At 45.8% G+C, this 26473-nt stretch overlaps 2 protein-coding genes across 2 annotated transcripts in view; one reads left to right on the top strand and one right to left on the bottom strand.

Moving 5' to 3' along the window:
• LOC131686044 (uncharacterized) overlaps positions 1 to 21473 on the top strand; it is a 160032-nt gene extending 138559 nt beyond the window's left edge. Inside the window, exon 8 of the mRNA XM_058970159.1 lies at positions 74 to 21473. Coding sequence (XP_058826142.1) covers positions 74 to 811 — 738 coding nt within the window. The 3' untranslated portion in view covers positions 812 to 21473. The remainder of the gene's footprint in view (positions 1 to 73) is intronic.
• Positions 21474 to 21516: 43 nt separating this feature from the next.
• On the bottom strand, positions 21517 to 25620 carry LOC131686045 (actin-interacting protein 1). The gene is made up of 4 exons (XM_058970160.1): positions 25207 to 25620; positions 22511 to 24042; positions 22301 to 22451; positions 21517 to 22243 (listed from the first exon to the last, which is right to left on the bottom strand). Exons 1-4 carry the CDS (start codon positions 25220 to 25222, stop codon positions 22131 to 22133), a joined length of 1812 nt encoding a protein of 603 aa, XP_058826143.1. The 5' UTR covers positions 25223 to 25620; the 3' UTR covers positions 21517 to 22130.
• Between the last annotated feature and the right edge of the window lie 853 nt (positions 25621 to 26473).

The following is a 26473-nucleotide window of genomic DNA, read 5'->3' as shown; positions in this document are numbered from 1 at the left end:
AAAGATCTTTTCTACAAATGTTGCACAGAACAAAAATGATAACTAAAATCATATTTTTTCACACATCCAACAGGAGTGCTCTTCTCCCGCATCGAGCGTCGCCAACACCATCAGCAATCGAACCCGCAACCTGAAGGAGAGCAAGGAAAAGAAAAACCTGCAAAAACTGCTTGCCGGATCGGACTTTTCACTTGGTCACCCGGAAGACATGGAAATGGACTACTACGACTATAACGTAACAAATGCCGGTGCTGCTCCCGGTTCATACCTCGGCATGGATCCGGCTTTTTTAGTATGGATTCCTCCGCTCAATGATGAGGACATAACGGAGGAAATCGACGAAGAACGAACGGATGACAACGAGGAAGCAACTTCCGAGCCGCGAAGCAGTAACACAACACCGAACGAGGAAATCGTTCGGATATTGCAGCAGAAACGCAATGACTACTTGATCGTCAATAGCATCTCCAAAAGTGACATCTACACGGAGAGTGAGCAATCGGACAATCGATCGGTTCGAGAGCCGACGCTTGCCGGTAGACGGAATCATCTGCAGGAACTGGCACTGAGCAATGCTAGACGCAAAGTGAGCTCACCTGCTGAAGATTCCGCTGAAGAGAAAGAAAAAGAGACTTCGTTCACGAAGTCTCCGGTGGATAATAAGCAAATATCTGATTTTTATGAAATGTCAGATATTCAATTCGCTGATGACGAAGATTCGGCAGATGAAGTACGGGACGAGGTTAAATCCCACGCGGTAAGGACGCCACAGAAGACTAACGTGGCGGATGTCAAACTGACCAAAGTATAAAATGTACAATATTGGGCATATCTGTAGCGGAGTTCTTCGGAGTAGGTAAGGTAGAATTAGAAACCAGAAACATACAAATGGGACCTCTTTCTAGTCAGGTATTTTTTTCTCCTTCTGATAGTGTAGATGTTGTTGAATATTTACACATCGTAAGAAAGTATAAGCGTAGATATATTATGCGTTTGGGGTTAATTGGTTGAAAGAGATCCCTAGTTTGGATCAGTTTTGGTGCTTTCGGAAAGTCATTCCGGAGCATTTTGGCTCACTTTTCATTTGATGAATTCGCTCTATCTGTTTTTCATCCAACTCCTATTCTACTCGGAGCGACTTTCCGAAAACACTTTATGCGAAACACAATCGCAACATTCCGTAGTGTCAGTTGTTCTAAAAAACAAACAAACAGCAGCATTAGTAGGTAGAGAAGTTGTATCTAGTTGTATGTATGGCTCAATGAAAACGTTTCGACCCAAACTGCTTTCATTTCTTACTTGATGTGGTTGAGTGTTGGTTTGGTTTAAGTACCCAGAAAATGCAAAATTGTGCCGCAACAGTGATGGGGTATTCCATGTTCAAATACCAACATTGAAGCTCAATGGCTTTACTCTAAAAAAACATTTCTTAATTCATACGAACAGTCGTCAACACCTGGGCAGTCAGGTCAGACGGGGGCCTCCGCGTGCCCAAACCTGTGGAGGTACTGTCGGAAGCATCCATGGCCATCTGGCGACCGAAGCCATCCTGGTGCGCTCGCGGGCTCCTCTATTTCCACGTAGCTCGAAGCACTCCTCATCTTCCCGGATGACCAGCCCGACTGGCATCATGCTCGCTATCACGCAGTATATCACTCTGAGGCACATCACGCGGTAGGTGCTCTCCAGTTCCTGTAGGTAACTGGTAACCCTCAGTACTCTTGATCATGACGGGCCGCCGTACCTGAGGGTAGATACGGCAACGCCTGCCAGTAACCTACGTCTACTGGCGCACACCTTTGAGCTGTTGGACATCATTCTCGATAGTGCCGCAACAGCAGTCGACGCTCTCTTGCACGTATAGTCGACATGGCTGCCGAAGGTCAGCTTGTCGTCTATAATGATTCCGAGAGACTTCAGACTCCGCTGTGAGGTGATCACGACTTCTCCCACATAGATAACTGCATATTGTGCCGACTTGCGGTTGTTAACGATAACTACCTCCGTCTTATACTGAGCGAGCTCCAGGCCTCTCGCGCTCATCCATTCCTCCACCGTGTTGATCGCGTGTTCTGCATTTAGTTCTACCTCAGGGATTGACTCCCCATAGACCTCAAACGTTCCTTGACCCCAGGAGGGAACTTCAGTCTCGTCATACATGAGGTTCCATAGCACCGGGCCCTGCGGGACTCCGGCGGTAATCGGAACCCTTTTCTGACCGGCATCGGACTCGTATAGCAATACGCGGTTCTGGAAGTAGCTTTCCAGGATCCGGTACAGACCCATTGGTAGACTAAGCCGGTGTAACGAGAGCGCGATGGCATCCCAGCTTACGCTGTTGAATGCGTTCTTCACGTCAAGTGTCACTAACGCACAGTATCGAATGCCTCGCCTTTTTCGTTGGATCGCTATCTCGGCAGTCTTTACCACTGAGTTGATAGTGTCCATCGATGACATACCCTTTTGAAAACCAAACTGGTTGCTTGACAGGCCGTCCGTGCCTTCTGAGTACGGGGTTAGCCTGTTGAGGATGATCCTCACCAGCAATTTGCCAGTCCTGTCGATCACAGATTGGTCTGTACGCCGAAGGGTCGCCTGGCGATTTCCCAGGCTTCGGCAACAACACCAATTTCTGCCTTTTCCATCTATCGGGGAAGCAGCACTCGTCAAGGCATCTCTGCATAGCTAGCCTGAACATGTTCGGGTTCGCTATGATCGCTGCCTTGAGAGCGCTGCTTGGAACTCCATCCGACCCTAGAGCTTTGTTCATAGCTAGGGAATTACCCACTGCGAGTAGTTCTTCATTCGTCACCGGAGCCACCATTTCGGCCGTGCCCGCACTGTCCCGTAGTGCAGGTGGCCAGGGGCTTGTGGCTCGAGACGGGAAGAGTACTTCGATAATCGTTGCCAACCTGTCCGGAGACCGTTCTGGGGGTGAGGAGCCCCCTTTGGTCTTGGCCATCACAATCCTGTAGGCGGATTCGCGTTGGCACTCTCACACAGGTTTTCGAAACACGCTCTCTTGCTGCTTTTAATGGCCTTGTTAAGGGCCAATTTCGCAGCTCGAAACACTTCACGGCGGTTCTCTCTTTGCATCCTACGTCTAGCTCTGAGGCAGGCTGATCGTAGAGCTGCAATCTCGGCACTCCACCAGTATACCGGGCATCTGCCGTTTCTTGGCAGTGCTTTTCTTGGCATAGTGGCGTCGCACGCGCGTGATAGAACAGCTACCAGCGCATCCCCGCTTAGACTGTCGGTGTTGGCCTCCAGTCTCAGGGCCGCGGTGAAAGCTTCGCTGTCGAAGTGATTGGACTTCCACCCGCGTACCTGACAGGGATCTCCCGCCCTCGGATGCTGCACACCATAGTTGATCCTAAAGCGGATTGCTAAATGATCGCTATGGGTGTAGCCTTCGTCTACCCTCCATTCCATGCCTGGAACCAGACTCGGGCTGGCAAATGTTACATCAATCCATGCCTCCACCCCGTTTCTACGGAATGTGCTAGCGGAGCCATTATTAGCTAGCACGGTATCGAGTTTCGCAAGCGCCTCCATTAGCGCTTGGCCACTGCTATTTGTACAGCGGCTGCCCCACTCCACTGCCCAAGCGTTAAAGTCTCCCGCTATGACTACCGGTTTCTGGCCCACTAGGTCTGACGAGAGCCTGTCGATCATCTGGTTGAACTGTATGGTGGAGCGTAGCTACAATAGAACACACCATTGATCTTGGCAATCGCAACTCCTTCGGCGGAGGAGTTTATTACCTCCTGAACCGGGAACCGTCCCGTTGTACAGATCGCTACCATCCCGGGCCCGTCCGACACCCAATTGCCGTTGCCGGCAGGGATGTTGTACAGGTCTGATAGGAGGGCGACATCTGTCCTCGACTCCGAGACCGACTGCACCAACAGCTGTTGGTCTGCTGCACAATGGTTAAGATTTAGCTGTGTGACGTTCACGGCTTCTTCTATGGGGGACACGAAGGTCCGCCCATAGCATGATTATGGGCTTGCTTCTTAGCGGTGCAGATAAGGCATTTATGCGCCTTAGTGCAGCCCCGCTCCTTATGTCCCTCCTCGCCGCAGCGACGACATAGTTTGCTCCTGTCTGTACCCTTACATTCGTCCGATTTATGGCCGGACTCCAGGCACCGATAGCACCTATCCACTGAAGGCGGCTGGGGTATGCTAATTGGGCATACTGACCAGCCGATCTTCAGTTTACCTATTACGGTAACGTTTTTGGCATCTGCTTTCAGAAGCCTGAGGAAGGCTACTTGGATGCCGGAGGGTCCGCCTCTCAAGCACACAGAGGCCCGCTCGATTGTTACGTCGCATTGCTCCTTGACGGCTGCGCCGACATCGTCTGCGGTCGTGAACTCGTCCAGTTGCTTACACTGGAGTCATTTCCGTCCCTAACGACCTCACCTGAGCGCCTCCACCCAGGACCTCTTGGGTCAAGGCCTTATCGACAGCACTGGATTGTGCGCCTCGCTTCAGCACCAAAAGCATTTCTCCTGTATTGGTGCGTCTCAAGCTGCGCACGTCTTGCCCGAGGGCCGAGAGGCTTTCGGCCGCCCTCATCGACTTTAGGACGTCGGCGTATTTGTCCTTGTCGGTCTTTAACCACAAGGCCTCGCCTCTGTTCTTTGCCTTCTTCGCGGGCCGCGGTGCATCCGGTGTCGGTGTCGGCTGCTTCTTGGTGACCAGCGTTCAGGGGTTTACGCCCCCCTGCCCCGGTTGCGCCGAGTTGCTGGCACCTTCTCTCTGCCCGGCGGGGTCATTTTCGCCCCGGTTTACCTCGACCAAACGGCGTTTGGCCGTGACGGTTACACGCCGTATGGTGTTGGTTTTTGCACCCTCGCCTGGTGACATCCTAGGCCGCTGCGCTTGCCCTTGCCCTTCCAGGGGAACTCAGCCGCCGCTTCAAGCGACTTGGCTGCTCCATAGAAGGGGAAGGCCCCTGTCTGGGTACCTATGTCGGTCTTCTCTCTTCCCTCCCTCTTGGAGGCCACTGTCTGGGTTTCTCTGTCGGACTTCTCCCGACATACCACCCCCTTGGCATAAGCCTGGTGTTCCTGTCTTGTAACACGAACAGCCTTCCAGAGCACCAGCAGGCTCTGTTTCAGCTCCTTGCTGATATTTTGCTTCGCGTTAGTGAACTCGATTATAGTATCGAGCTGCTCCACCACTTTACGCATCGCGGTTAGTGACCCGTCCAGCGCGTTTGTAGGGCTATTTTCTACTACTGCTGGGGGGCCACTGGTGCTGTCGGATGCAGCCCCCGTTGCTCCACTACTCTCCCCATTGGGGGGAAACCTCATCCAACCACCGTTTTTTGGTTTTTGTTATTTTTCACGTCGCTCATTGATCCCACGAGTCGCGCGAGAAAGAAATGTCCGCCACGTCAGAGCTCCGCAGTAACGTGGTAAGGGACGCTTACTGTGGGGGTTGCCCAGGTACCCCACAGGCTCCGTTAACGATCGAGCATCTTTTTCACCCCATCGATCACTCATCCCTCGGCACGGGTCGCTTCAGGCCTTGGACTTGGGGTTATGACCTTTTTTTGCTTTACGTGGTGACCGCGGCCCAGATCATCACAACCATCCTCCTTTACCAGGACTTTGGACCTGTAGCTCTGGTTCTCAATAGTTCCAAATACGTAGGCTATTACAGACATGCTACTATTGAGATCCGTCATTCGCTAGCGGAGTTAGGTTTTGAGGTAAGCAAACACGAAAAGTAACGACTCTTCGGGACGTAAAATTTGGGGAAGTTTTATTTCCGTATGCCCAACCGAAGCTAAGACAGGAAGTATCATTAATGATGCATTGTTGTGTTCTGCCAAAAGAGGGAAACTACTGAAAATAATACTGTTCCTGTTATTCTAGATAACGAAGCCAGCAGTTATAGTTTCGAGGAGGCAACTAGTTTCATCACTGAAGAGGATTACGACCATAAACTTCTGACAACAGAGCCCCCTCCCTTCGCAAATAGTATGACGTGGAAAGCTTGATGAATCAGTGCTGAGGCATAGCGAGCGAGAACGCCGACTTCCTGGTGAATTATTCGATTATTTCGTAAATGTTAGATCAAGTTCTGGCGACACAGACCTCCCCATGACGTCATATAACGTGAGCATCAATGGCTGAAACCGGTACGGGAAGAGCTTCGTCAAGTGCCCAGATGGCGTAAAGCTTGGTAAGATCAAGTGGATGCTCCGGATGAAAGATGGCCACGACGGAAAAGTGGTGTGATACTAGGCGCGACTAGGGTGCCTGGACTACAAAGAAACATTTTCTCCAGTGGTGAAGCTCGCCACAAATCAAACGATATTGACAGCAAGTGTCAATGTTTTCCGTTACGGTTATACTGTATCGTAAAAACTTCATTGTTGTACGGCGAATTGAAGCAAAATATGGAGGTTCCTACAGGTGTCAAGGCATCTCCGAGTACTGTGTGCCTGCTGCTTAAGTCCCTCTACGGCTTGAAGCAGTCACCGAGATACTGCAACGAAAAGTTTAATGAACAGTTGTTAAGCTAGGATTTCAAACACTCCAGGCCCGACTATTACCTTTACATGGGAATACAAGACGGGGATAGTGCTGTTTGTAGGTGACCTGCTGATATGCGGAAGGAAACCGAAAAGCATCATCAGACTGAAACAGCACTTGATAACAACTTTTACGATGTCCGACTGTTACGCACTTCTTGGGTATTCATTTGGACTACAATAGTCAGCAAGGACGCCTGCAACTGTCGCAGGTTGCAAATACTCAATCCAGTGAAGTGCCCTATGAAAAAAGGAATGTGGTTGGCAAAAGAATGAAAACAACCCAGTTCTAACTCCTCGGAGAGTGGATGTATGTGAAGCTGTATACAAGACTTGCTATTTGCTACCTAATAGATATCTTGGAGAGTTTCAATCTTGGCAAAGTTCGAAGCATGTGGTTTGCTACATTAAATAGACGAAAGCCAGATGTGTGGATTACAAGCAAGATAAATCTGCAGAACTCTTGGTGGTTGGGTGTTACGTTGCTGCGAACTGAGCTTCTGGCACCGAGGAGCGTAAATCTGTGAAGGACAGTGGCGGCGCTAAGGGGGCAGCCGCCCCGAACGGCAAAATTTGGGGCCGGCAAATGCTGCTCAACATAATTTAATTATTTATTAGTGAATATCATTGTTCATTAATGGCGATAAACGTTAAGCGCGGGTGAAACGTTTGAATTCATTTTGTTTTGGCGCCTGTAGAAGATTAATTGTTGACGATCAGAAGTACGACGGATCTGACGGAACAAAACAATATATATCTGAACCTGAACCTAAAACGTAACGATCTTAGCAAATGCAAATGCAAATTATTTTAAGAAAATCCTTTCTTAACCCATTTGTGCCCATGTTGTTTGTGGACAACAACGTTTTTAAACAACTATAACTTAAGGCAAGATTTGCTCACAAAAACAAGTAAGACTAATGAATGTGACTATTGCCTTTCATTTGAGTAATAACAGTTACAAGGATCAGCTCTAGAAGCGAAGTTATTGCAATTAGTCTGACTCGATTCCGATGGAGCAGTGCTGCCAGGGACAGCTTACGTTGACAACGGAAAATATTTTTTTCATATATCTTCGTTATGGTGCAATATTATTGAAAACTGATAAAACTTATCATTTTATACTGTCTTTGGCTACGTTTTCCATGTAATTGGACTATTGTAAATATTCTTGGAGAATTGTATTGAGCATTGGAAGGTAAAAATCGAGCAGCTTCTAGCACTGCAATGGAAGCACCTATCTTTTTGACAATAGACTTTTCGTATTTCTTGGTCTCTCCGTTTTCAAGGAAAAATAGTTTTGAAACCCTACATACACTAGAAAAAAGTTGGGCATGAAAGGGTTAATAACTTAACTATTTTCGAGAAAAAAAATCAGTAATGAAATTTATTTCACACAAATGAGGAACCAGAAAAAATGGGTTCTTACTGCTGTAATCGTAAGTAAATTTGATGTTAATTTTTTTTCTTATGTTTATATTAACACTGTCTAATTGTGGCAAATATATCCCACACGTTATACGGCGTTTTATTTATTTTCAGTAACCTTTTCAAACTTTTGGTAATTTCCAACATTTACAATTGCAATTGGTTTTTGACAACACCGAGATCTTGGCACTAACTTCTTTAACTCTCTTATTACCTACCGTACCAATCAGTGTAATGCCACCATGTCCTTTGCTGTATCAATATGTCGTCTCTAGCTCACTCCGTTCATTGCCGTTTGTCGCCAGCTTCACAGAGCACGAGGACTCCTCAGGTTCCCTTCTTAGTCAACCCACCTTGCTCGTTGTGGCTACTTGTGCTAGTCGGATTAGTTTTGGGAACCATTGTTACCGTGTTGTCGTCCGCCACTTTAACGGCGTGCCCAACACACCACAGCCTCACATATTTTGTTGTGTGAACGATATATAGTTTTCCAAACAACTGTTGCAATCCGTGGTTCATATGCCATGCTGTCATGCTGACTTCCAACTGCATCGGTCCACGGATCGCTCGTAACATCTTACGTTCGAAAACACCCATGGTACATTGTAACTTCGCCTGTATAGCCTCAGAGCCGTAACGTGGTCTTCTGGCGCCCTTGGCGGAGTCTTAGTTTTGTGCCCTGAACGCCACTTGACTATCTTTTTCTGTTCGACTTTCGACCAATAATTGAGTGTATAATTGAAAATGGCACACTTATCGTGATTTACTTTATGACTTATCTGCACATAGTTTATGAAGTAAATTAAGATATCGAAGTGTGTGGACTTTTATAAAAAAGCACGAAAACTAATTTTTAGGAAATCCTTCGAAAGTGACGCGGAAAATCGAAACCATCAATATAAAGTGCCAACAGGTTACTAAAGTTTGAAAATATTTTAAAAATTACTTCACTACAGATTTGTTTTCGAGGTTAGGTTAGGATGCCAAGTGCCGGAGCATTTTTTCAGGAGACTTTATGACGGACTAACAACATCTAAATGTCGGTTCACATAGTTGAGATCGACGGTGTTGTTTCAAGGATCGCTTTCTACAGTGATTAAAGATTTTGAATGGCAATTGCACAGGACGGGACAAAACTGTATGACCCTTCAAACTCGTATCGGGTGACCTTTAGCAGTATTGCTGTGTCAAAATTGTTCTATAACAAGGTTCGTACCGCGCGTCATGTTTTGCATTAAATAAAGGTAAATAGGCTATTGTAGAATAAAACCGCGAGTGGAAAGTGCGCTGAGAATTAAAACCCATTCAAAGCCGCTCTCTTTTTAACAGAAATACTGAGGAGAGCTACGCCTCACCACGAAAAATCGTTATGCTCTCTTGGTTCAGGAAGACTATGACTCTGACGATCTCCATCATGAGACATCTGTTACTGCTCCTAAAAACTGTAATCGAACGAGATTTGTTGTAAAGGTAAACATTTTCCGCGACCGAATATAACAGCTATAGGAAGCGATGACACAAAGCTGAAGCAAACAGTTCCTGGTCTTGGAAATTTGAGATCAAAAAACGAGCTTCCAGCGTTTCAAGAAACCCCAAAAATGGGGTATCTCCTCGCTGATAAACGATCTAACTTTCTTCATGATATTTGCTACAGTTTTAAGGAGGTGGCTGCTTTACTGCCCATGATCAAATATTTGTCCCATTTTTGTTGCTATGCAACTATGAAAGCGAGCGTTAAGTTTGCAACAATTTTCAATTGGAAGTCATTGTAGTTCGTTGTTTAATCTTCTATCAACTTTAGATTTGAGATGGGACTGATAGGGCCGTAGCGTACTCTTTTGATACTTTTGGTTGAATTTCAGTGTAGTGCTCCTTTTTCAATTTGACTCACGAACAATAATTTAGCGTGTATAGCGCATTTACCCTACTTATTTTAATATTTATCCTTACTTATTTTATACAGCAAATTTCAGCGTCCCTCTAAGCTTGGCGGGGGTCAACCTGGCTAACCGCACACTACGGGTCTGCATAGCCCATTGGCCAACCGGTCCAATGAACATTTTGTAGCTGGTTTGCTTCGTACCGTATCGTACTTTGTTCGACTAAAACCCGAGCCCAAAGTACCTGCCAGAATACATCTCTGAATTTCTCTGCTGGTGTTCTCATCGCCGGTCACCATGTTCACCATACAATCATTCGGTAAAGTCTCTTCCTCTTAAATCCTCTAAACCACCCAGTGGAGTGCCCAGTGGAATACCGTTTTTTCTGATCCGTGCTTGCCTGAATCGTTTCTCGTTCTCCCTCGTACGGTGCTCCATCATTCTTGCCTCTGCCGTATTCGTCTCTTCATCTCAGTAGTGCTACCTGTGGTGCTTCGTAAGTTGCTCCAACCATCAAGAGTAGTCACACATACCTGTTCTTCTGTTGGTAGTGCCGTCTCCAGCTTCTGCACGTATTTCCGCAGCACGATCGTAGCTGCTAGATGTTGAGCCTCGGCTCACGAGTGCTGTACTAACATTTGTGTGGCTGTGAAGATCGTTGGCAGAAAGCACGACAAGTTGTGTGTATTTGTGTTGGAACTTAATTTTACATTGATATTCTTGCTCCAAATATGTGCATGAAAATAAATTTAAAATTGCAAAATATTTATTTCTGTGTGTCTGGGCGTCATGTCGCCGTAAATCAATTTATTATCCCATCGTGAACAGCTGTCATAGAAACGCTCCAGCTCGGCCTAAAATGCATCTTTGTCGTTCACTGGTCTCATTTTGTGTGGGCAGTGAACGTTTATGATGCGGTATTTGAAGAAACGGAATTTTGCTTCTCACTACACACAGTCTCTCGCTGTTACAGGAACAAGCATAGGCGAATCTTCTCCAGCACTATAAAACCCAACTCGTTTGTTGTGCCGCTGATCTGGTAGGCTGCTCGATGTCCGTTTTTTCACACCTGCCGAACAAAGTTTCTGCAATACTACGACCCCGAGGTTGCGAGTTTGCAACTCGTTGTGCAGAATTCGGTCGATCCTCTGGAAGCCAAGCGACTTACAGTTCCGTATTTCCAATAACCACTCTTTTTTTCGTAGCCTGACTTAATTGATTTAATCCGCAAAGGTGTTTCCGGACTTGTTACACCTGCACAAACCTCCTATCTGGTCGGAGGCTTCTCATTTCGCTACAGAAGGTGACGATAGCCCACATTCATTCGTTGTGTGTCCAACAAAAAGAAAACAGGCCGACAGGGTACCCGTGTACCCGCAAATGCAAAAGTGTGTAGCTATCTCAATTTTTAATAGTTTTAGACCACCTTTGGATGTTTTGAATTCAGGAAACCATCCAATTTTAGAATCGATGAAATTGAACCCGTATTCGTCGTTAGAATTGTCTCGGATGGTTTTTTTCTTATCGTTACGGGATCATATGACGATTTAACCTCGGAACGGTCACTCACGGCCTTGCGGGTACCTGCTCCGGAAAGAGCGTTGCGGGGTCAATTATATTATTATACATTTTATATCCCAGCATTGAAACTTGGGCCGACATGTGCAGAGATACAAACGGGAATCTTCTCACGGACCAGTGTGAGGTGATCCAGAGGTGGCGGCAGCACTACGAAGAACACCTGAACGGCGATGCAGCAGACGACGAGGATGGCACGGTAACGCACCTGGGAGCACGCGCGGAAGACATTACACTACCGGCTCCGGATCTTCAAGAAATCCAGGAGGAGATTAGTCGGCTCAAAAACAATAAAGCCGCTGGGGTTGACCAATTACCAAGCGAGCTACTAAAACACGGTGGCGAGCCACTGGCTAAAGCGCTGCACTGGGTGATTACCAAGATTTGGGAGGAGGAGATTTTACCGGAGGAGTGGATGGAAGGTGTCGTGTGTCCTATCTACAAAAAGGGCGACAAGCTGGATTGCTGTAATTACCGAGCAATCACCCTGCTGAACGCCGCCTACAAGGTACTCTCCCAAATACTATGCCGTCGACTATCACCAATTGCAAGAGAGTTCGTGGGGCAGTACCAGGCGGGTTTCATGAGCGAACGATCTACCACGGACCAGGTGTTCGCTCTTCGTCAAGTACTGCAGAAATGCCGCGAGTACAATGTGCCCACACATCATTTGTTCATCGACTTCAAAGCCGCATACGACACTATCGAGCGAGATCAGCTATGGCAGATTATGCACGAGTACGGATTCCCGGACAAACTGACGCGATTAGTGAAGGCGACGATGGATCGGGTGATGTGCGTAGTGCGTGTCTCAGGGACGCTCTCGAGTCCCTTCGAATCACGCAGAGGGTTACGGCAAGGTGATGGTCTCTCGTGTCTGTTATTCAACATCGCGCTGGAAGGTGTAATAAGAAGAGCAGGGATCGACACGAGTGGTACGATTTTCACAAAGTCCGTTCAGCTACTTGCTACAGCTCAGACTGAAAAGAGAAGCCAAGCGCGTCGGACTTGCCATCAACACGTCGAAGACAAAGTACATGATAGGAAGAGGTTCACGAGAAGAGAATGAGAACCGCCCGCTTCGAGTTTGCATCGGTGGCGACGAAATCGAGGTGGTTGAAGAGTTCGTGTACTTGGGCTCACTGGTGACCGCCGACAATGATACCAGTAGAGAGATTCGTAGACGCATCGTGGCAGGAAATCGTGCTTACTTTGGCCTCCGCAAGACACTTCGGTCGAACAGAGTTCACCGTCGTACGAAGTTGACCATCTACAAGACGCTGATTAGACCGGTAGTTCTCTACGGGCACTAGACCTGGACCATGTTCGTGGAGGACCAACGCGCACTTGGTGTCTTCGAACGGAAAGTGCTGCGTACCATCTACGGTGGAGTGCAGATTGAAGACGGCACATGGAGACGGCGAATGAACCATGAGTTGCATCAGCTGTTGGGGGAGCCGCCCATCTGTCATACCGCGAAAATCGGACGACTACGGTGGGCCGGGCACGTAGCCAGAATGTCGGACAATAGCCCGGTGAAAACGGTTCTCAATTGCAATCCGACCGGTACAAGAAGACGTGGCGCGCAGCGAGCACGATGGATCGACCAGGTGGAAGACGATTTGCGGACCCTTCGCAGACTGCGTGGCTGGCGACGTGCGGCCATGGACCGAGTGGAATGGAGGAATCTTTTGTATACGGCACAGGCCACTTCGGCCTTAATCTGTTAATAAAATAAAATAAATAATTGAAACTTACTGCCGGAAATCTGAATAACCGGGAATCAGATGCATTTTTACAGATTCTAAAAGTGGTTGAGTTCCGGAATTCAAAACATCCAAATGTATCCAGATTGGATAAAAATTCCAATAGTTATTAGTATTTCGGTTTTGGTGGTACCGGAGTACCCCGCCGGCCTGTTACGGGGTTAAAGAAATACAAAAACCCTTCCTCAAGTCCCCGATCACTGTATCATTAGTTTTATGCTCCCAAAAGCTATGCTTGGTATTATTCTAAGGTTTCACTAAGTTGCAATTTTCAGTTTGGGAAAGAGTACTGGAATTTCATAAATTAAAATCTGCAAAGGAGTACGCTGTCGGACACATGACAGTTAAGTGCGATCTTGTTAACAGAGTTGTAGCCTTAGCTTGCTCACCATGATTAATACGTAACGCTGCTGCAAGGCTACTTGGTCAAGTTTGAATGCGTTTTATTCTGTAGATTCCAAATGGATTAAAAAACAAAGGAAATTTCACCCTTTCAATTTTGTCCTGGCTTTTATACTATATATTCATTTCTTTATTGAAAGTTTAATAAAAAACCAAAAATTCATTTTTAGGTGTAATATATGTTTTATCGAGAAAATGGCTGAAAAGGGCTTCATTCCACAAGAATGAAAAATCTGCCAAAAAATGAAATTTGTGGCGACACTATCAAGTTTCAAAGAATCTTAAGATCAAGTAATGTTTCGATCAAATTTCGTTTTTTTAATTAGTTTTCATAAAACTAACTAATAACATCTAATGTAAAAAAAATAGCTAAATTTCAAAGTAACGTTGTTGTTAACTATTCTGTTACAATTTTCATAAACATACGCAGAAAACTGTACTGGTGAGATAGTTTGGTTAGTCAGAAATATGTAAGAGGGCGGCAAGTTTAACTTTTTGCCCCGAGCGGCAAAAAGTCTAGCGCCGCCACTGGTGAAGGACTCTGTGTTGTTCGTCTTCGGCAACCTCGTGCTCTAAAACAGTGTGGTCGTTTGTTAAACACTAAAGACTCCGCTGTAATGAATCACCAGCTACACTGTATAAGCGCAATTCTTCAAATACGGTGGATCTTGGGTGTACTAGCATTCGTCAATACCTACTGTGGTCAGGTAAAAGAGCAGGGACTGCTCTTTCCACACCCATTCATCACCGGATAGCGCTATAGATGTCAAAGACAACCCTTTCGAACATCAAACGTGTGTGATCTCTAGCATACATTTTGTTTGTTTTGTTTGTTTGTTTATTTGGGTTTTAACCCCAAGGGTCATTCGCCTTAATGAATTAAATGGATATATGTTTACATTGCATTTAACAAAAGTAGGTAAATTATCGTTCGATTGATAAATCTCCTTTTTTAATGTCAAAGTCTCTGTAGTTGTGTTTTGTTTCTTGCGCTGGACCAATGAGAATTACAGTTGTGTTAGTGTTTGAAGCGTAGGTCTGCGATGAATCCTCGGCCCCCAAAAGATTAGGCGACGGAGCTTCACATGGACATGTTGTTTGAAGGGCTTGGTGCTGGACTTCTACACAGCATCGAAGATATTGGCGTCCTTAAGGAAAAGCAGTAGGACTTCTTCTTGCGTCGAGTCGTTTGATAGGACGTCTCTGATAGACGTGGGTATATTATAGAAGCGACGCAAATCAGCAAATTCCAGGCAGTTGGTCAGTAGGTGCTCAACGGTGAGCCTAGTATTGCAGGAGCTGCATACTGGTGGATCCACTCTGGAAACTGTATGCGGATGAGTGACTCTGGTGTGCCCCACACGCAGCCTAGAGAGCACCTTCTGCTCAGTTTGGTTCTGGCGGTCCGTCCATTTGTCAATGGATCCTTTAATTTTCTGGAGATAGCCGGTAGAAGATCTCCAATGGTTGGTAAAATGTTGAACAATGCAGTGGTGAAAAGCCTTGACAATGTCCTCTTTCGGTACCTTCTTGGTAAAGGATGTGGGCGAGGTTCTACCGAGAGAGGCCAACCGATCGGCGTCCAAGTTTCCCTGGATCCCGCTGTGCCTCGGAACCCAACAGATGGTGGTCAGTGGGTCATAGGTTGCTTCGATGGCTTGAACAAACGGGTGTTGTGACTCCCCTGTTCGAAGTGCTGATAGCACTGATAAAGAGTCTGTTAGTATCACTGTCGGAAGATTCTCTTGCCTCCTGCGTATGGCCAGAAAGATTGCAGCTGCCTCTGCCGAGAAAACGGAGCAGGTGGCTGGAAGGCGGAGTGAGAGACCGGCTCCAATGCCACTAACTCCTATCCCTACACCCTGGTAAGTCTTGGATCCGTCTGTATAGAGCTTTGCGTGGTTTACGTATCTTCTTTCAATCACTTCAAGAAATTTCGTTTGGGCAACACTTGGAGTTGCGCCCGCCCCCACTGATCTAGGGAGGCTGATGTCCAGGTTTGGGCCACGTGCACTCCATGGACGATGCCACACTCTGACTAGACCCGCTAGCGGTGGAAGAGGTGTTTGGGTATATTCCATGTGGATTTGTTTGGCTGTGTCGTGTCAGGCAATCTCCTCCGTAGGTTCTTTCCTGGAATCCGAGGGCTCGCCTCAAAGTGACTAGTGCTGTCGCCCATCTGCAGGGCAAGACTCCGGCTTCAACACATGCGCTATTTGCTGGTGTGCTGGGGAGTAGGTTGGAGGCAGTGCGCACTGCTCCATGGTAAAGTGGGGCAAGGGTGTTGATCAGACCTTCGAGATTTTGGCATGTTAGCTCAATACCATAGAACAAGCGGCTGAGAATTAGGGTTTGGATGATGTAGAGGGCAGTATTGCGGTTGTTCCTCGGGTTTCGGGAGCAGATGGTGCGAACAAGCCTTTTCCGACTGTCACAGTCCCGTTTAAGTTGCCAAAAGTGCGTAAGGAGTGTTTCGGTTCCTTCTTAAAGGGTATTAGGAGGCCGTTGAGTTTTATTGGTCTGCCAGTTGCCACGTGATTATATGGACAACAGTGAGCAGTAACACATTTGCTGATGGAGATCCGGAAACCTACCGAAGATGCCCATTTTCCGATGGCGTTTACAGCCGCTTGCAACTTGATTTTATTGCGGCTCCTGGATTCACCAACGACGACTAGTATGATGTCATCAGCATAAATGAAAATGAAAATTCCCTTCGGAAGATGGGCAAATACAGACTGAATGCTGACGAGAAACAAGGTCACAGCCAGTACAGATCCCTGAGGGACTCCGTTTTCTTCGCAAAAGACGTCGGATTGGCTACCACCAATGCCGACACGAAATCGCCGGTTGAGTAGATAGCGTTGAAGAAACTGCCCTAGATTGCCCCGGATTCCCCACTGTTGAAGTTGTCTAAGAACCCCGTGGCGCCACATTGTATTATAGGCCTTCTCCAAGTCCAGAACGGCGATGTCCGTAAGCATTCCATCCGCGACGGCCTGCCCGACTATTTCCCGGAAAAACCCAAGGTAAACACCGGTTCCAAGGCCTTTACGGTAAGCGAATTGACGACGGTCAAGGCGATTTTCTGATTCAAGTAGGGTAATGAGTCTTCTGTTGACCATTCTTTCCCTGACTTTTCCGGTACACGGCAACAGACTTATTGGTCGAAAGTCGTTCGGCGTTCTCGCGCCTTGATTCCTTTTGGGAAGTGGTATGATGAGGGCGGTACTCCAGGACTCTGGGAAAGACCCGCCTTCCCAGATCCTGTTGTAACTGGCCAGCAGTGAGAGGATATCCGATATTATCTATACCGGTGGCTTTTCCTTGATTGAGTGCCGCTGTGAGTTCCATTCCCGTGAATAACTGATTGTACTCGGGGCCGTCGTCAGGTGGAAAAACGATTGGAGATAGTTCTGCTTGTTGTTTCCTCCTGAGGAAGGCTTGCGAAAAAGATGTATTGGCCGATAGAGAGGAGAAGTAGCGGCCTAATTCATTGGCAATCTCGATTGGTTGGGTGGTTGTGATGTCATCGATTTCGAGCGAGTATCCATTAGAGTGACAGGAAAAAATAACCCCTATTGGCCCACTCCTGATTCGATTCCTAGTCCCACCAGAAGTATTTGCATCAAGTTTGAAGCAAATCGGACAAGTCTAGCTACCGGACCAACGTGCCTGAAGTTTGTATGGGATTTTTCGACAATTTACATGGAGAAAACCCACTAACTCGCATTTTTGCCGCTAGGTGGCACTGTATGTATCGCATTATCACTGTAAGTGAAAATAAGAAAGATAATTTAATTGTCTACAACTTTTCCGAAGACTGCTAGTGAATTCGGCTTTGTTAAAAGAAGTTATTAAGCTTTTAGTGAAGTGATGTCTGAGTCAGTTTTGCATGGGGCCTAGCAGTGCATGGTTGTGTATCAGTACTCGATTTGCGCGAACTAAAAATTTTTGTGAAATAACCGTTGGTGTGTGTGGTAACTGGGTTCCGGGGAATTGACATTGGGGCGGTTGCTACTGATGGATGGACTTCCGTTGGAGAGCCAGCCGATACTGGCAGTAGATTCCTCTGCGGGGGAATTGATCGCCGGTGGTATTTCTGCAGTGGTCTTTCGTGCGTCCCTGCCCAAGGTCTGTCCGGAGGGACAGGCGTTTTTTCTTGTCGAAGAATGATTGCTTTTTCCGGATTTGATGTGAGGTGTTAAAGTTTCTGCTGTGGGCGTTGCGACCTTTTTCCGGAGGGAAGCCGACCAAGGAGTTCATCGGACTGTTGCCAATGGTTGCTGTTGGGAGTGAGGGAGCGGAACTTAGGATACTCGGTTTGTTATTATGTGGGTTACTTCCCTGGGGGGTTTCCCTTTGTTCCAGTGTCTGGTTCTACTGAGTTATTGTTGGCAGACTGTTTCGTTGACTTCAGTTGTGCAATCTTGATGTTGTTGGCTGCTCCGATATTTGCTATTAACTGGACTGGAAAAGGTTAGGATCCTGTCAGTGCGGCTTCAGATTGCCCTTTCGTCGGGGTTATGATTCGTTCTACTGTGGTTATTTGTTGGGTTGCCGCGGTGGGAACTGTGTGAGTGGGTTGGTGCGTAGTCCGGTGGGAGTCGGTTTGGGTAGTTGATTCTTAAGGTCCGCAAAGGCTAGTCGTAGTTCGACCATCTCGTTTCGGAGGTCTTTGTTCAGTATTTTTTCTTCCAGAAATTGTTCCTTAAGCAGTTTTATTGTTTTGTCTTTGTCGTCGCCAGAGGTTGGCTTACCAGCGATTTTTTTGAGCGCTTCGATCTCTTTTCGGAGCAGACTGATGGTACGATCTCTGTCGTCAGCGCCAGAGGTGAGCCTCTCTCTAAGGCTGCTCGACTACGTTGTAGTTTGTGGCCCTGTTCTTTGGTTGGCTAGTTTTCTGGCCTCGGGGAAGGTTAGATTGTTATCCATTTTTATTTTAACAATCTGCTTTTCCATTTGCTATGTAGGGCATCCGCGGTCTCTGGCCAAGTGCTCGCCTTCGCAATTGACACAAGCACTTTTTTGCAGACAGGGGGTGGCTTTGTTTGTCTCGTGTTCGTTGGCGCAGTTAAGGCATATCTCTTTCTGGTTGCAGTTTCGACTGCCGTGCCCAAATCTCCCACAGCGGAAGCACTGCATGGATAGTATCGGCGTACTCGAATCCTCACCAATCCTAAGTAGATTGTTTCTGGTAGGTGGGATCCGGTAAAAGAGAGGACAAGTAGTGGTGTATTGGTGGAAGATCCGTAGACAAGCTTTGTGATTCTTCGAATCTTTGTCACATTTTGCTGCTTGAGAGCCGTCAGGATTTCGTCGGTGGACAGGTCGATTGTGTCTGGGTCAAAGATTAGGCCCTGGGTTTTGTTTAAGTAGGGGTGGTAGATTAATACGACATGTTGGCCGTTCGAGAGATGTTGAATGCTGAATAGTTTGTTTAAAATCTTCTTGGAGGTTGTACGTACGACGTACTGGGTCCCTCTGGCCTCCTTTGTGGCTTGGATGCCCTTGTTTGGGTCGGTTCCGATCGCTTCTTTCAGCAGCAGATAGAGCATGAGAGGGTTGGGCAGGTTCTGAATGTTCCCCTCGCTATCCTTCGCTGCTCGCAGCAGTAATGTTTGCTGGTCGATCAGATCACCAGAGTTCATGAAGGTGGGGATCGTGTGGAGGCCCCCCTCCGGGGGGTGGCGGATCGGCATCCATCACTCACTTTGGATTTTTGACCAGAGTATGAAAAGTTTTGCGATATCCGAAAAAAATGTATGGGTGGGTGCTCTCCCCGGTGCGAGATTGCACGGAAGGAGTGATGCAGTTGCACGGAATGTGAGATGCTTGTGTGAAATGTTGTGTGCGACGACAAGTTTCTAACTACTCAGAACACTCGGGTAGAGGTCATGCGAATACACGATGCCGGGTGGCAGATTCCCGACAGAGTCCACCTCTTTTTCCCTTTGGCCCAGTCACGCCCAGCACCGGGATTCGACGGCCCGTTATACGGGGGGTTTTGCACTGTGCACTTTTGTATCGCACTTTTTATCTTGCACTTTGTATCACCAAATCGATAAGCGTAACGACGAGCTGCGCCGAATAAAACGGAAAGTTATCACTCGGTGTGAACGAATTTGTCAAAACGCGCGGAGCTATTCACTGGTCGACTTGTCGTCTCGAGTGTTAGTACCGAAATGAAGTATACATTTTCTTTATGCTGAAATCCTCGATGATTTGAAGCTAAAGACTTGCTATCCCATTACAATTTAATAGGACAACACTAAGGGTACATTGGCATGGCCAAAAATGAGTCCAAACGATTGAAGAACATTGATATGAAGCATTTCATCCAAAAACATTTCGAGTGGAAGTGTGAAGGTCGAGTACGTACGAACTGATGATCAACTGGCTGATCGCTTCACCAAACCAATGGTGGCTGACCGTCTAGAAAAACTTGAAAAATGCGTTGGAATAGGGAATTGAGGGAGGATCAACGAGAGGATGTTATCCAAATAGCAACCAGCTATATTGTTAGCAACGGATGTTGGCTGCAAACGCAGCTTTTCGTCATTCCAAACCGCGCGATCACGACGATAAGGCCGATGACATGCTTACGCGATTTGCGATGCGTTAGCGGTAAGCGAAGCGAATGCGTTTGACCTATCTCTTTGGTGTGTGCATGTAGAACGCGTAATACTGTCATAGTAAAAGCGGGGCGAACGCGGCAAAACACTATGACGCGTCCGCAAACGCTTCGCTTTCCGCTTCAGCTTATCATCGGCCTAATAAAGCTTAACTGCAGAACTTTACTAGTTTGTTTTTTTGAGTCCCGGTAAGAAAATCCCAATACATTATATATGTAACTCACTGTTTGAATTTGCAAACGATGCCTGGTGTCTCTATCATGCAATGCTGTCTCACACAATTCCAAAATTTTTGTCGCTGATCAAATTATTCAGGAACGTTCTCCGTTATCACCTTCGAGTCTTAAACGGATTTTAACAAAAAAAGCTGCAATGGGAAACGCCAATACTCGTAGTTTTTAGTTCGATCTGCACCCAACTTTTACTTGACACAAACAGGCCATTAATTCAAAAGATGCCGCCTACTCTACCCAAAAACGTTATAGAATAAAAACTTGACGGAAGCGAAATCTTGTTGCCTGTCCCGTCGATGATTGCTATGATTTCATCAAAAACAGAATTTGAAGTATCGCAATATAAGAATACTGCCGTTATAAGCTTAATTGTCCCATGTTCTATGGGATTCCCTATATACATGGGACAATTATGCGTAGAACGGCAGAATAGGAATTGAAAGTAAATGTACATAACAAACGAGATTATAAAGCTTACGATGCTAATTTATGTGTAAATTTGTACAGAATATTGTCCGTATGTAGCTAATAAAAAGGAATGAGACAAAAATGATTCCAAACAAATTTTTGATTTTCGATAAATTAAGACAAACTGTCACTATTTACGCTTGTCAAACTCTGAAGCAGGATACAGAAAAAAAATCAAACTCTTCAATTATTGTAACAAACCTGTATAATATAGGCCAGGTATAGGGTAAGGTTCTTTGTGTACGAGTTGAAAACAATAGCTGAGAGAAAAAAAAACGTGTGCAATTGCTTCGAATTTTATTCGCGCTAAGTAGGTTCCGCCATAGCCGTGGTCAAAGTTTGGAAGAGATACGAAACAATAAGTAAATGGAAACGTGAATATTTTCGGCAGAAAGTTTAGAGAATTAGAGAAACAGTTGAACAGATGGTTTTGTAGTAAAATAGACGTAATATGCGACATGTTGATTTATGTTGTTTTGTCATTTTTTCTTTTGTTTTTGAACGAAATAATAAAAATTAAAAAAAAATTAACTGTGTTTGTCATCATTTATACCGAAAATATGAAACATTCCAATCGTTGTTTTTTGTGTGTGTTATTCTTATAAATTGTTTCATTACAATATGGGTTCCTGACGTGTAGCAAATCGTGAAGCGTTTGCATCATAAAGTCTGGTCAGTTCGGGCAAAAAGAAACCCTGCTAAATGCCACTGCTGCAATTAGTATGTTATACAAACAAACCGTGGGAACGAATTAAAATGAACAATAACGGGTTGCGATTAAAGTAGTCACACTATAAAGAAACCAAGGGACTAACGCTACAAAACACGCGATTTGCTTAAATAAGTTATAATGACTTAAGGAAACTGTTGTAAAATCACAAATGAAGAAGTGACACATCTATTTTACATCATTCTCTTTTTTTGCTGATGTTTAATTGCTTCACGCTACAATTAACTGACTGAAACTTACTCTCTTATGTTCAACGACATCAACAGCAGCTTTAATTTGTTTTTCAAGACTTTTCCGAAATACTCCATAGTTGACTGAGCGTTGCGCAAATGTACTGCATCACAATACCTCTTCTCATGCTCTCGCGATTAATGAATAAAACTAAAAAAAAAGAAACGAACTCGCGATTATTTTCCTGCATATCAATTGCTTTTCCTGTTGCTATTCCATTCCCGCCCTTAGGCAGCAGCCTCGATGTGCCACACCTTGGTGTTACAGTCCTGCCCGGTTGAGATCAACGTTTCATTATCGAGCCAAACCAGCCCGGTGATCTGCGATTGTGGGTGGGCATCTAAAAGGAGGTTAGATTTAGTAGGTGGCATCACACAGCACGATGAACAATACTTACTCTTTATGATGGTATGCTTGGCTGGACTGTTGACGTACCAGATAATGATGGTGGTATCCAGCGAACCGCTGGCCACCAGCAGTGAGTTGGGCGAGAAGGATACACAGTTGACACGAGCGTTATGGAAGCCCCATTCCTTGTTGTGGGCCGGCTGGAGAGACGGAACAGAGTGAGACGAAATCGGTGATTATCTATTTGACTTGTACTTACCTTGTATTCCGGCACACTGTATAAAATCACCTTCCGATTGGCATCACATGCCACCAGCAGTTTATTGTCAGGCGAATACTTGCAATCAGTCACCGGACCCAGATGTTCCAATTCAACTTTGGGGCTAAGCTGCGTCCCTTGCAGACTAAAAATGTGCACCTTACTGTCGTTTCCACCCACGGCAACATCCAGCGTTTCCGAATTAATGCTAACACTGCTCGATTCGTAGTTAATCGGTACCGAGGAAACCTTCCGATTGTCCTGCAGTACGGTAACGTCCTTCACACAGCCGACCACAATAATGTTACCCTCTTTCAGAAGGTCCATACCTCGTGGCTGACAGCTCAACTTCGATTCCACCGAACTGTACTGATTACCTTCAATCGCGATCTGCTTGATCGAATCATCGATCCCGGCCGTATACACAAAATCTCCGGCAGCACAGATAGCATTGATTTGGTTGCCATGGCCAGCACCGGCAACGCGGTCATTCGTACCGGAACCGGAGTTCCAGTTGGTAACGGCACCGTCGTGACTTCCGGTGTAGATAGTGCTGCGATCCTCACTCAACGTGAGCACCGTGATCGGTTTATTGTGACCCTTGACAATGCGCAAAGGTTTGGTGGGATTATTTACATCGAGGTAGTTGATAAAACCGGACAACGAAACCGACAGGACGTGATCTCCTTGCCACAGGCAAGACACCTGCTGGTCATCGATCGTCGTTCCCATGGGAAACTCACTGATCAAGGTGCGTGACTCAACGTCCCACAATTTGCAGGTTTTGTCACCGGAACACGTGAGCAACTGGGTGCCATCGGGTTTCCAGGCAACACCATAGACTCCGCCTCCATGCGCCGGTGATCCTATCTCACCCTTCAGCTCTGAGGTTGTTCCGTCGTACAGAAAAACTTTGCCATCGAATCCAGCCGAGGCAAACAAATGACCACTTGGCGAATAGCGAACCGCCTGTACGAAACGTGTGTGATCCTGCTTGGTCATTTTGAACTTGAATGGAGGTCCTTCAAAAACACCGATCGTATTGTCCTCGCTACCGGTAACGATTCGGAACGGTCTGGCAGGTCGAAAATCACACGAATTGATCGGTTTCGATTGACCCGAAATCTCACCTACCGAAGTTCCAGTTTCAGCCATAAACACATGCCCGAATCGCTCGCGTCCCTCGCCAACGATCACAATCCGCTGACTATCTGGAGACCAGCTGATATCTTTGATTGGACCTCCGATTGGCTGGAACTCATTCTTCAGCAGGTGTTCCTTGTTAACCGTGTCCCAGATACGAATCTTGCCAGACTGGTCACCGGAAGCAATGTAGAACCCACTCGGTGAATACTTGGCCACATTCACCTGACACGAGTGTTCCGTGTAGATGTCCGCCATTTCCGGGTTGTCGATGTTGCGAATGATCACCGAGTTTCCATTGGTGTAGAGGAAGTTTTTCCCCTTCGGATCACTGCCCAATACGATCGGTTGACCGCGCTGCGTGCGCGGAAGCGTGGCATAGATGAATTCTGTTGGAAAAAAAAGATAATCCATACTGTAGTTTATGAAAGGCGGTTACAGAGCCGAAAATGGTCTCGATGTTGGTAGGTAACGAATGGGATGTTAACAAAATTGTTTATGCTCACGCATCATCGAAATGTAGGCTTTTCAACGGATAGCGTGTTCTGCATGCTATGAAGCGTAGACTTTGCATTGATAATTGAGCCGCCTAGACGCATCACGCATTAAATGTTTTCGTTATAGTTAACTAAAATTAATTAAAACAAGTGGGCAGAAACGGAGAAAATTAATTATTTTAAGGCAAAGGAAATTATCTTGAAATGAAATACAACCAAACAGAGTGGAATCAAAAATGTACACACTGCAATATGCACCTAACATTCCAACACTCCTCATTTCTTCTGTTTGCCATTTATTTTTGTATTTTTATCAGATAAGCTTCGCTGAGCATCGTGTATGTGTCAGAGCTACGGAATCATTCCCGTTTTCTCCACTCATTACTGAGTCAGACCCACCCTTCTATCACCCATCGATGCTGTGGTTCTATGGTACACAATCACTAGCCACCGAACCGACGAATGAAGAGGCAATAGATTCTGTCGCCCGTAGCATCAGTGTACAGGAGAAATTAAAATCGAATCCAATCCAAGAAAAGCCGGTGGTGGCCCGAGTGGAGTTTATTTATAACTTTTGCTCTTCACATGCTCTAGTTCCAACCTTTCCGAAACATCCGCCTACTATGCTATTGTTATTGTTATTTTCTACAACCGTGGGCAGCTGTATACTCATGCTTTGATTTGACACGCTTAGAAAAAAAAGAAACAAAACGATGGAATCAAGTGCCAATCTCGGTGCCAAATGGGCGAAAGCTTTGAGGAAATTTCCAATCAACGCACACTGCGATGGCGGCGGAACATCAACCATGGCTGCCGCGGTCTTTTCTGTGTTGCTGCCAGGCGGCGACGAAGCATAATATACGTTCATTGTCGGATGACTACTTTGATTGAAATCACACACCCCAGACAAGGTGAATAGTGTGACTCAGTGCACAGTAATCATCGAGCCGGTAAGCCTTTTTTTCTTTCTTCCCTTTCTTGCCACCGAGTGCAGTGAAGGGTGTTGGTTTCTTGGCTGCAACAAAAATTACCTAATTAGGCAATTTCGATACTTACTATTCGAGTAGGCCATTGTTTTCGCCGACCAGATGCCAATCAGATTAACTTAAAACTTATTCCAGACGAACTAGCGGATATAAATTCTCGGTAAAAAACAACCGCTAATCGCTGATTTGACGAAACAAACGACAGACGGTCACCACCAGCGTCACACTGTGCTTCTGCTATTCTAGCTGTAACAACACACACAAAAAAGTCTGCACTCGGTCTGTACGATATTCGTTAGCAGATTCAACACGAAACACGAATACTTTTCCTTTTTTGGTATAAATTTTCACTTGCGAAATGTAGATAACAAGCGTGTTCTATCTCTTTTTCACGCATTGGCTGCACGGCGAAACACGAACGAACGAACGAAATGAATGAATGACTGTGCTGTCTGCTGTCGCTGTAGCGTAGACGATCGCAGAAGTATCGGAGATATACCGGTACGGTACTTTGAGTATACACAATGTCATCGACCACGACTTGGAACCGAATGTATAAACACGAAAGCGGCCGACAAGTGACAGCTTGAAATATTTCAGCTTACAACATTGTAAAACACAGGGTGGTGTTTCATGTGCACAAACGACCCCACACGGGATACGAATCCATGCTTTTTGTGAAAATGACGAAATTCACAAATTTATATAATAGGGTAACCAAACAATTTTGGTTCCCTAAAGGAAGCGAAATTAGGTGAACGTCAAAAATATTTCCCTAATAAACATCTTATGATCCAAGAGCCTAACAACCTGTTCAGGGTATCATCCAAACAATATGTGGAATCGTTAGACTATATAAGTTAAAGTTCATGTATAATATTTTTTATTAGGGAAGTTTTTTAATGCAATACATGCACGAGTCTGCTCCAAAATTACTGTTCTTGAAAGAAAACTGTCAATGGATGTTTTATACACTGATGTAAACTCGAAAATGACATTTCTTCACAGCATGAATTTTTAACATTTCGGACCCTTCCACACTAATTTGGACAGTGTTCCAAGCATATTTTGGACACACTGAATGTGACTGAATATATTTTGGAAACGGTTAAGTTTTTTCTACTAAACTGACCTACTGACTCGTTCTCTTTGCAGTATATTTAATGCATGAAAAAAGAACATAAGCATATCAGTGACTGCCAATCAAAAATGGTATATTAATCTTTATATGGAAGGCTGCCTGCATGAAGTATTTTTTCAGTTATATCATTTTGAGAAATAGAAAAACTTGCGGTACAATTAGGTTACTGCAGACTTAACAAAGCAGCATTAAATGT

This window comes from Topomyia yanbarensis, chromosome 2 (assembly GCF_030247195.1).
Source record: "Topomyia yanbarensis strain Yona2022 chromosome 2, ASM3024719v1, whole genome shotgun sequence".
Taxonomy (NCBI): domain Eukaryota; kingdom Metazoa; phylum Arthropoda; class Insecta; order Diptera; family Culicidae; genus Topomyia; species Topomyia yanbarensis.
Note: the sequence above shows the minus strand (reverse complement) of the source record. Positions and strands in the feature narration are given on the sequence as shown.

Coding starts and splice junctions, on each gene's coding strand:
- LOC131686045 (XM_058970160.1), bottom strand. Junction 22,452..22,510: donor ACAGTGTGCCGGAATACAAG/GTAAGTACAAGT, acceptor CCGTCTCTCCAG/CCGGCCCACAACAAGGAATG. Junction 22,244..22,300: donor CAAGCATACCATCATAAAGA/GTAAGTATTGTT, acceptor ACCTCCTTTTAG/ATGCCCACCCACAATCGCAG.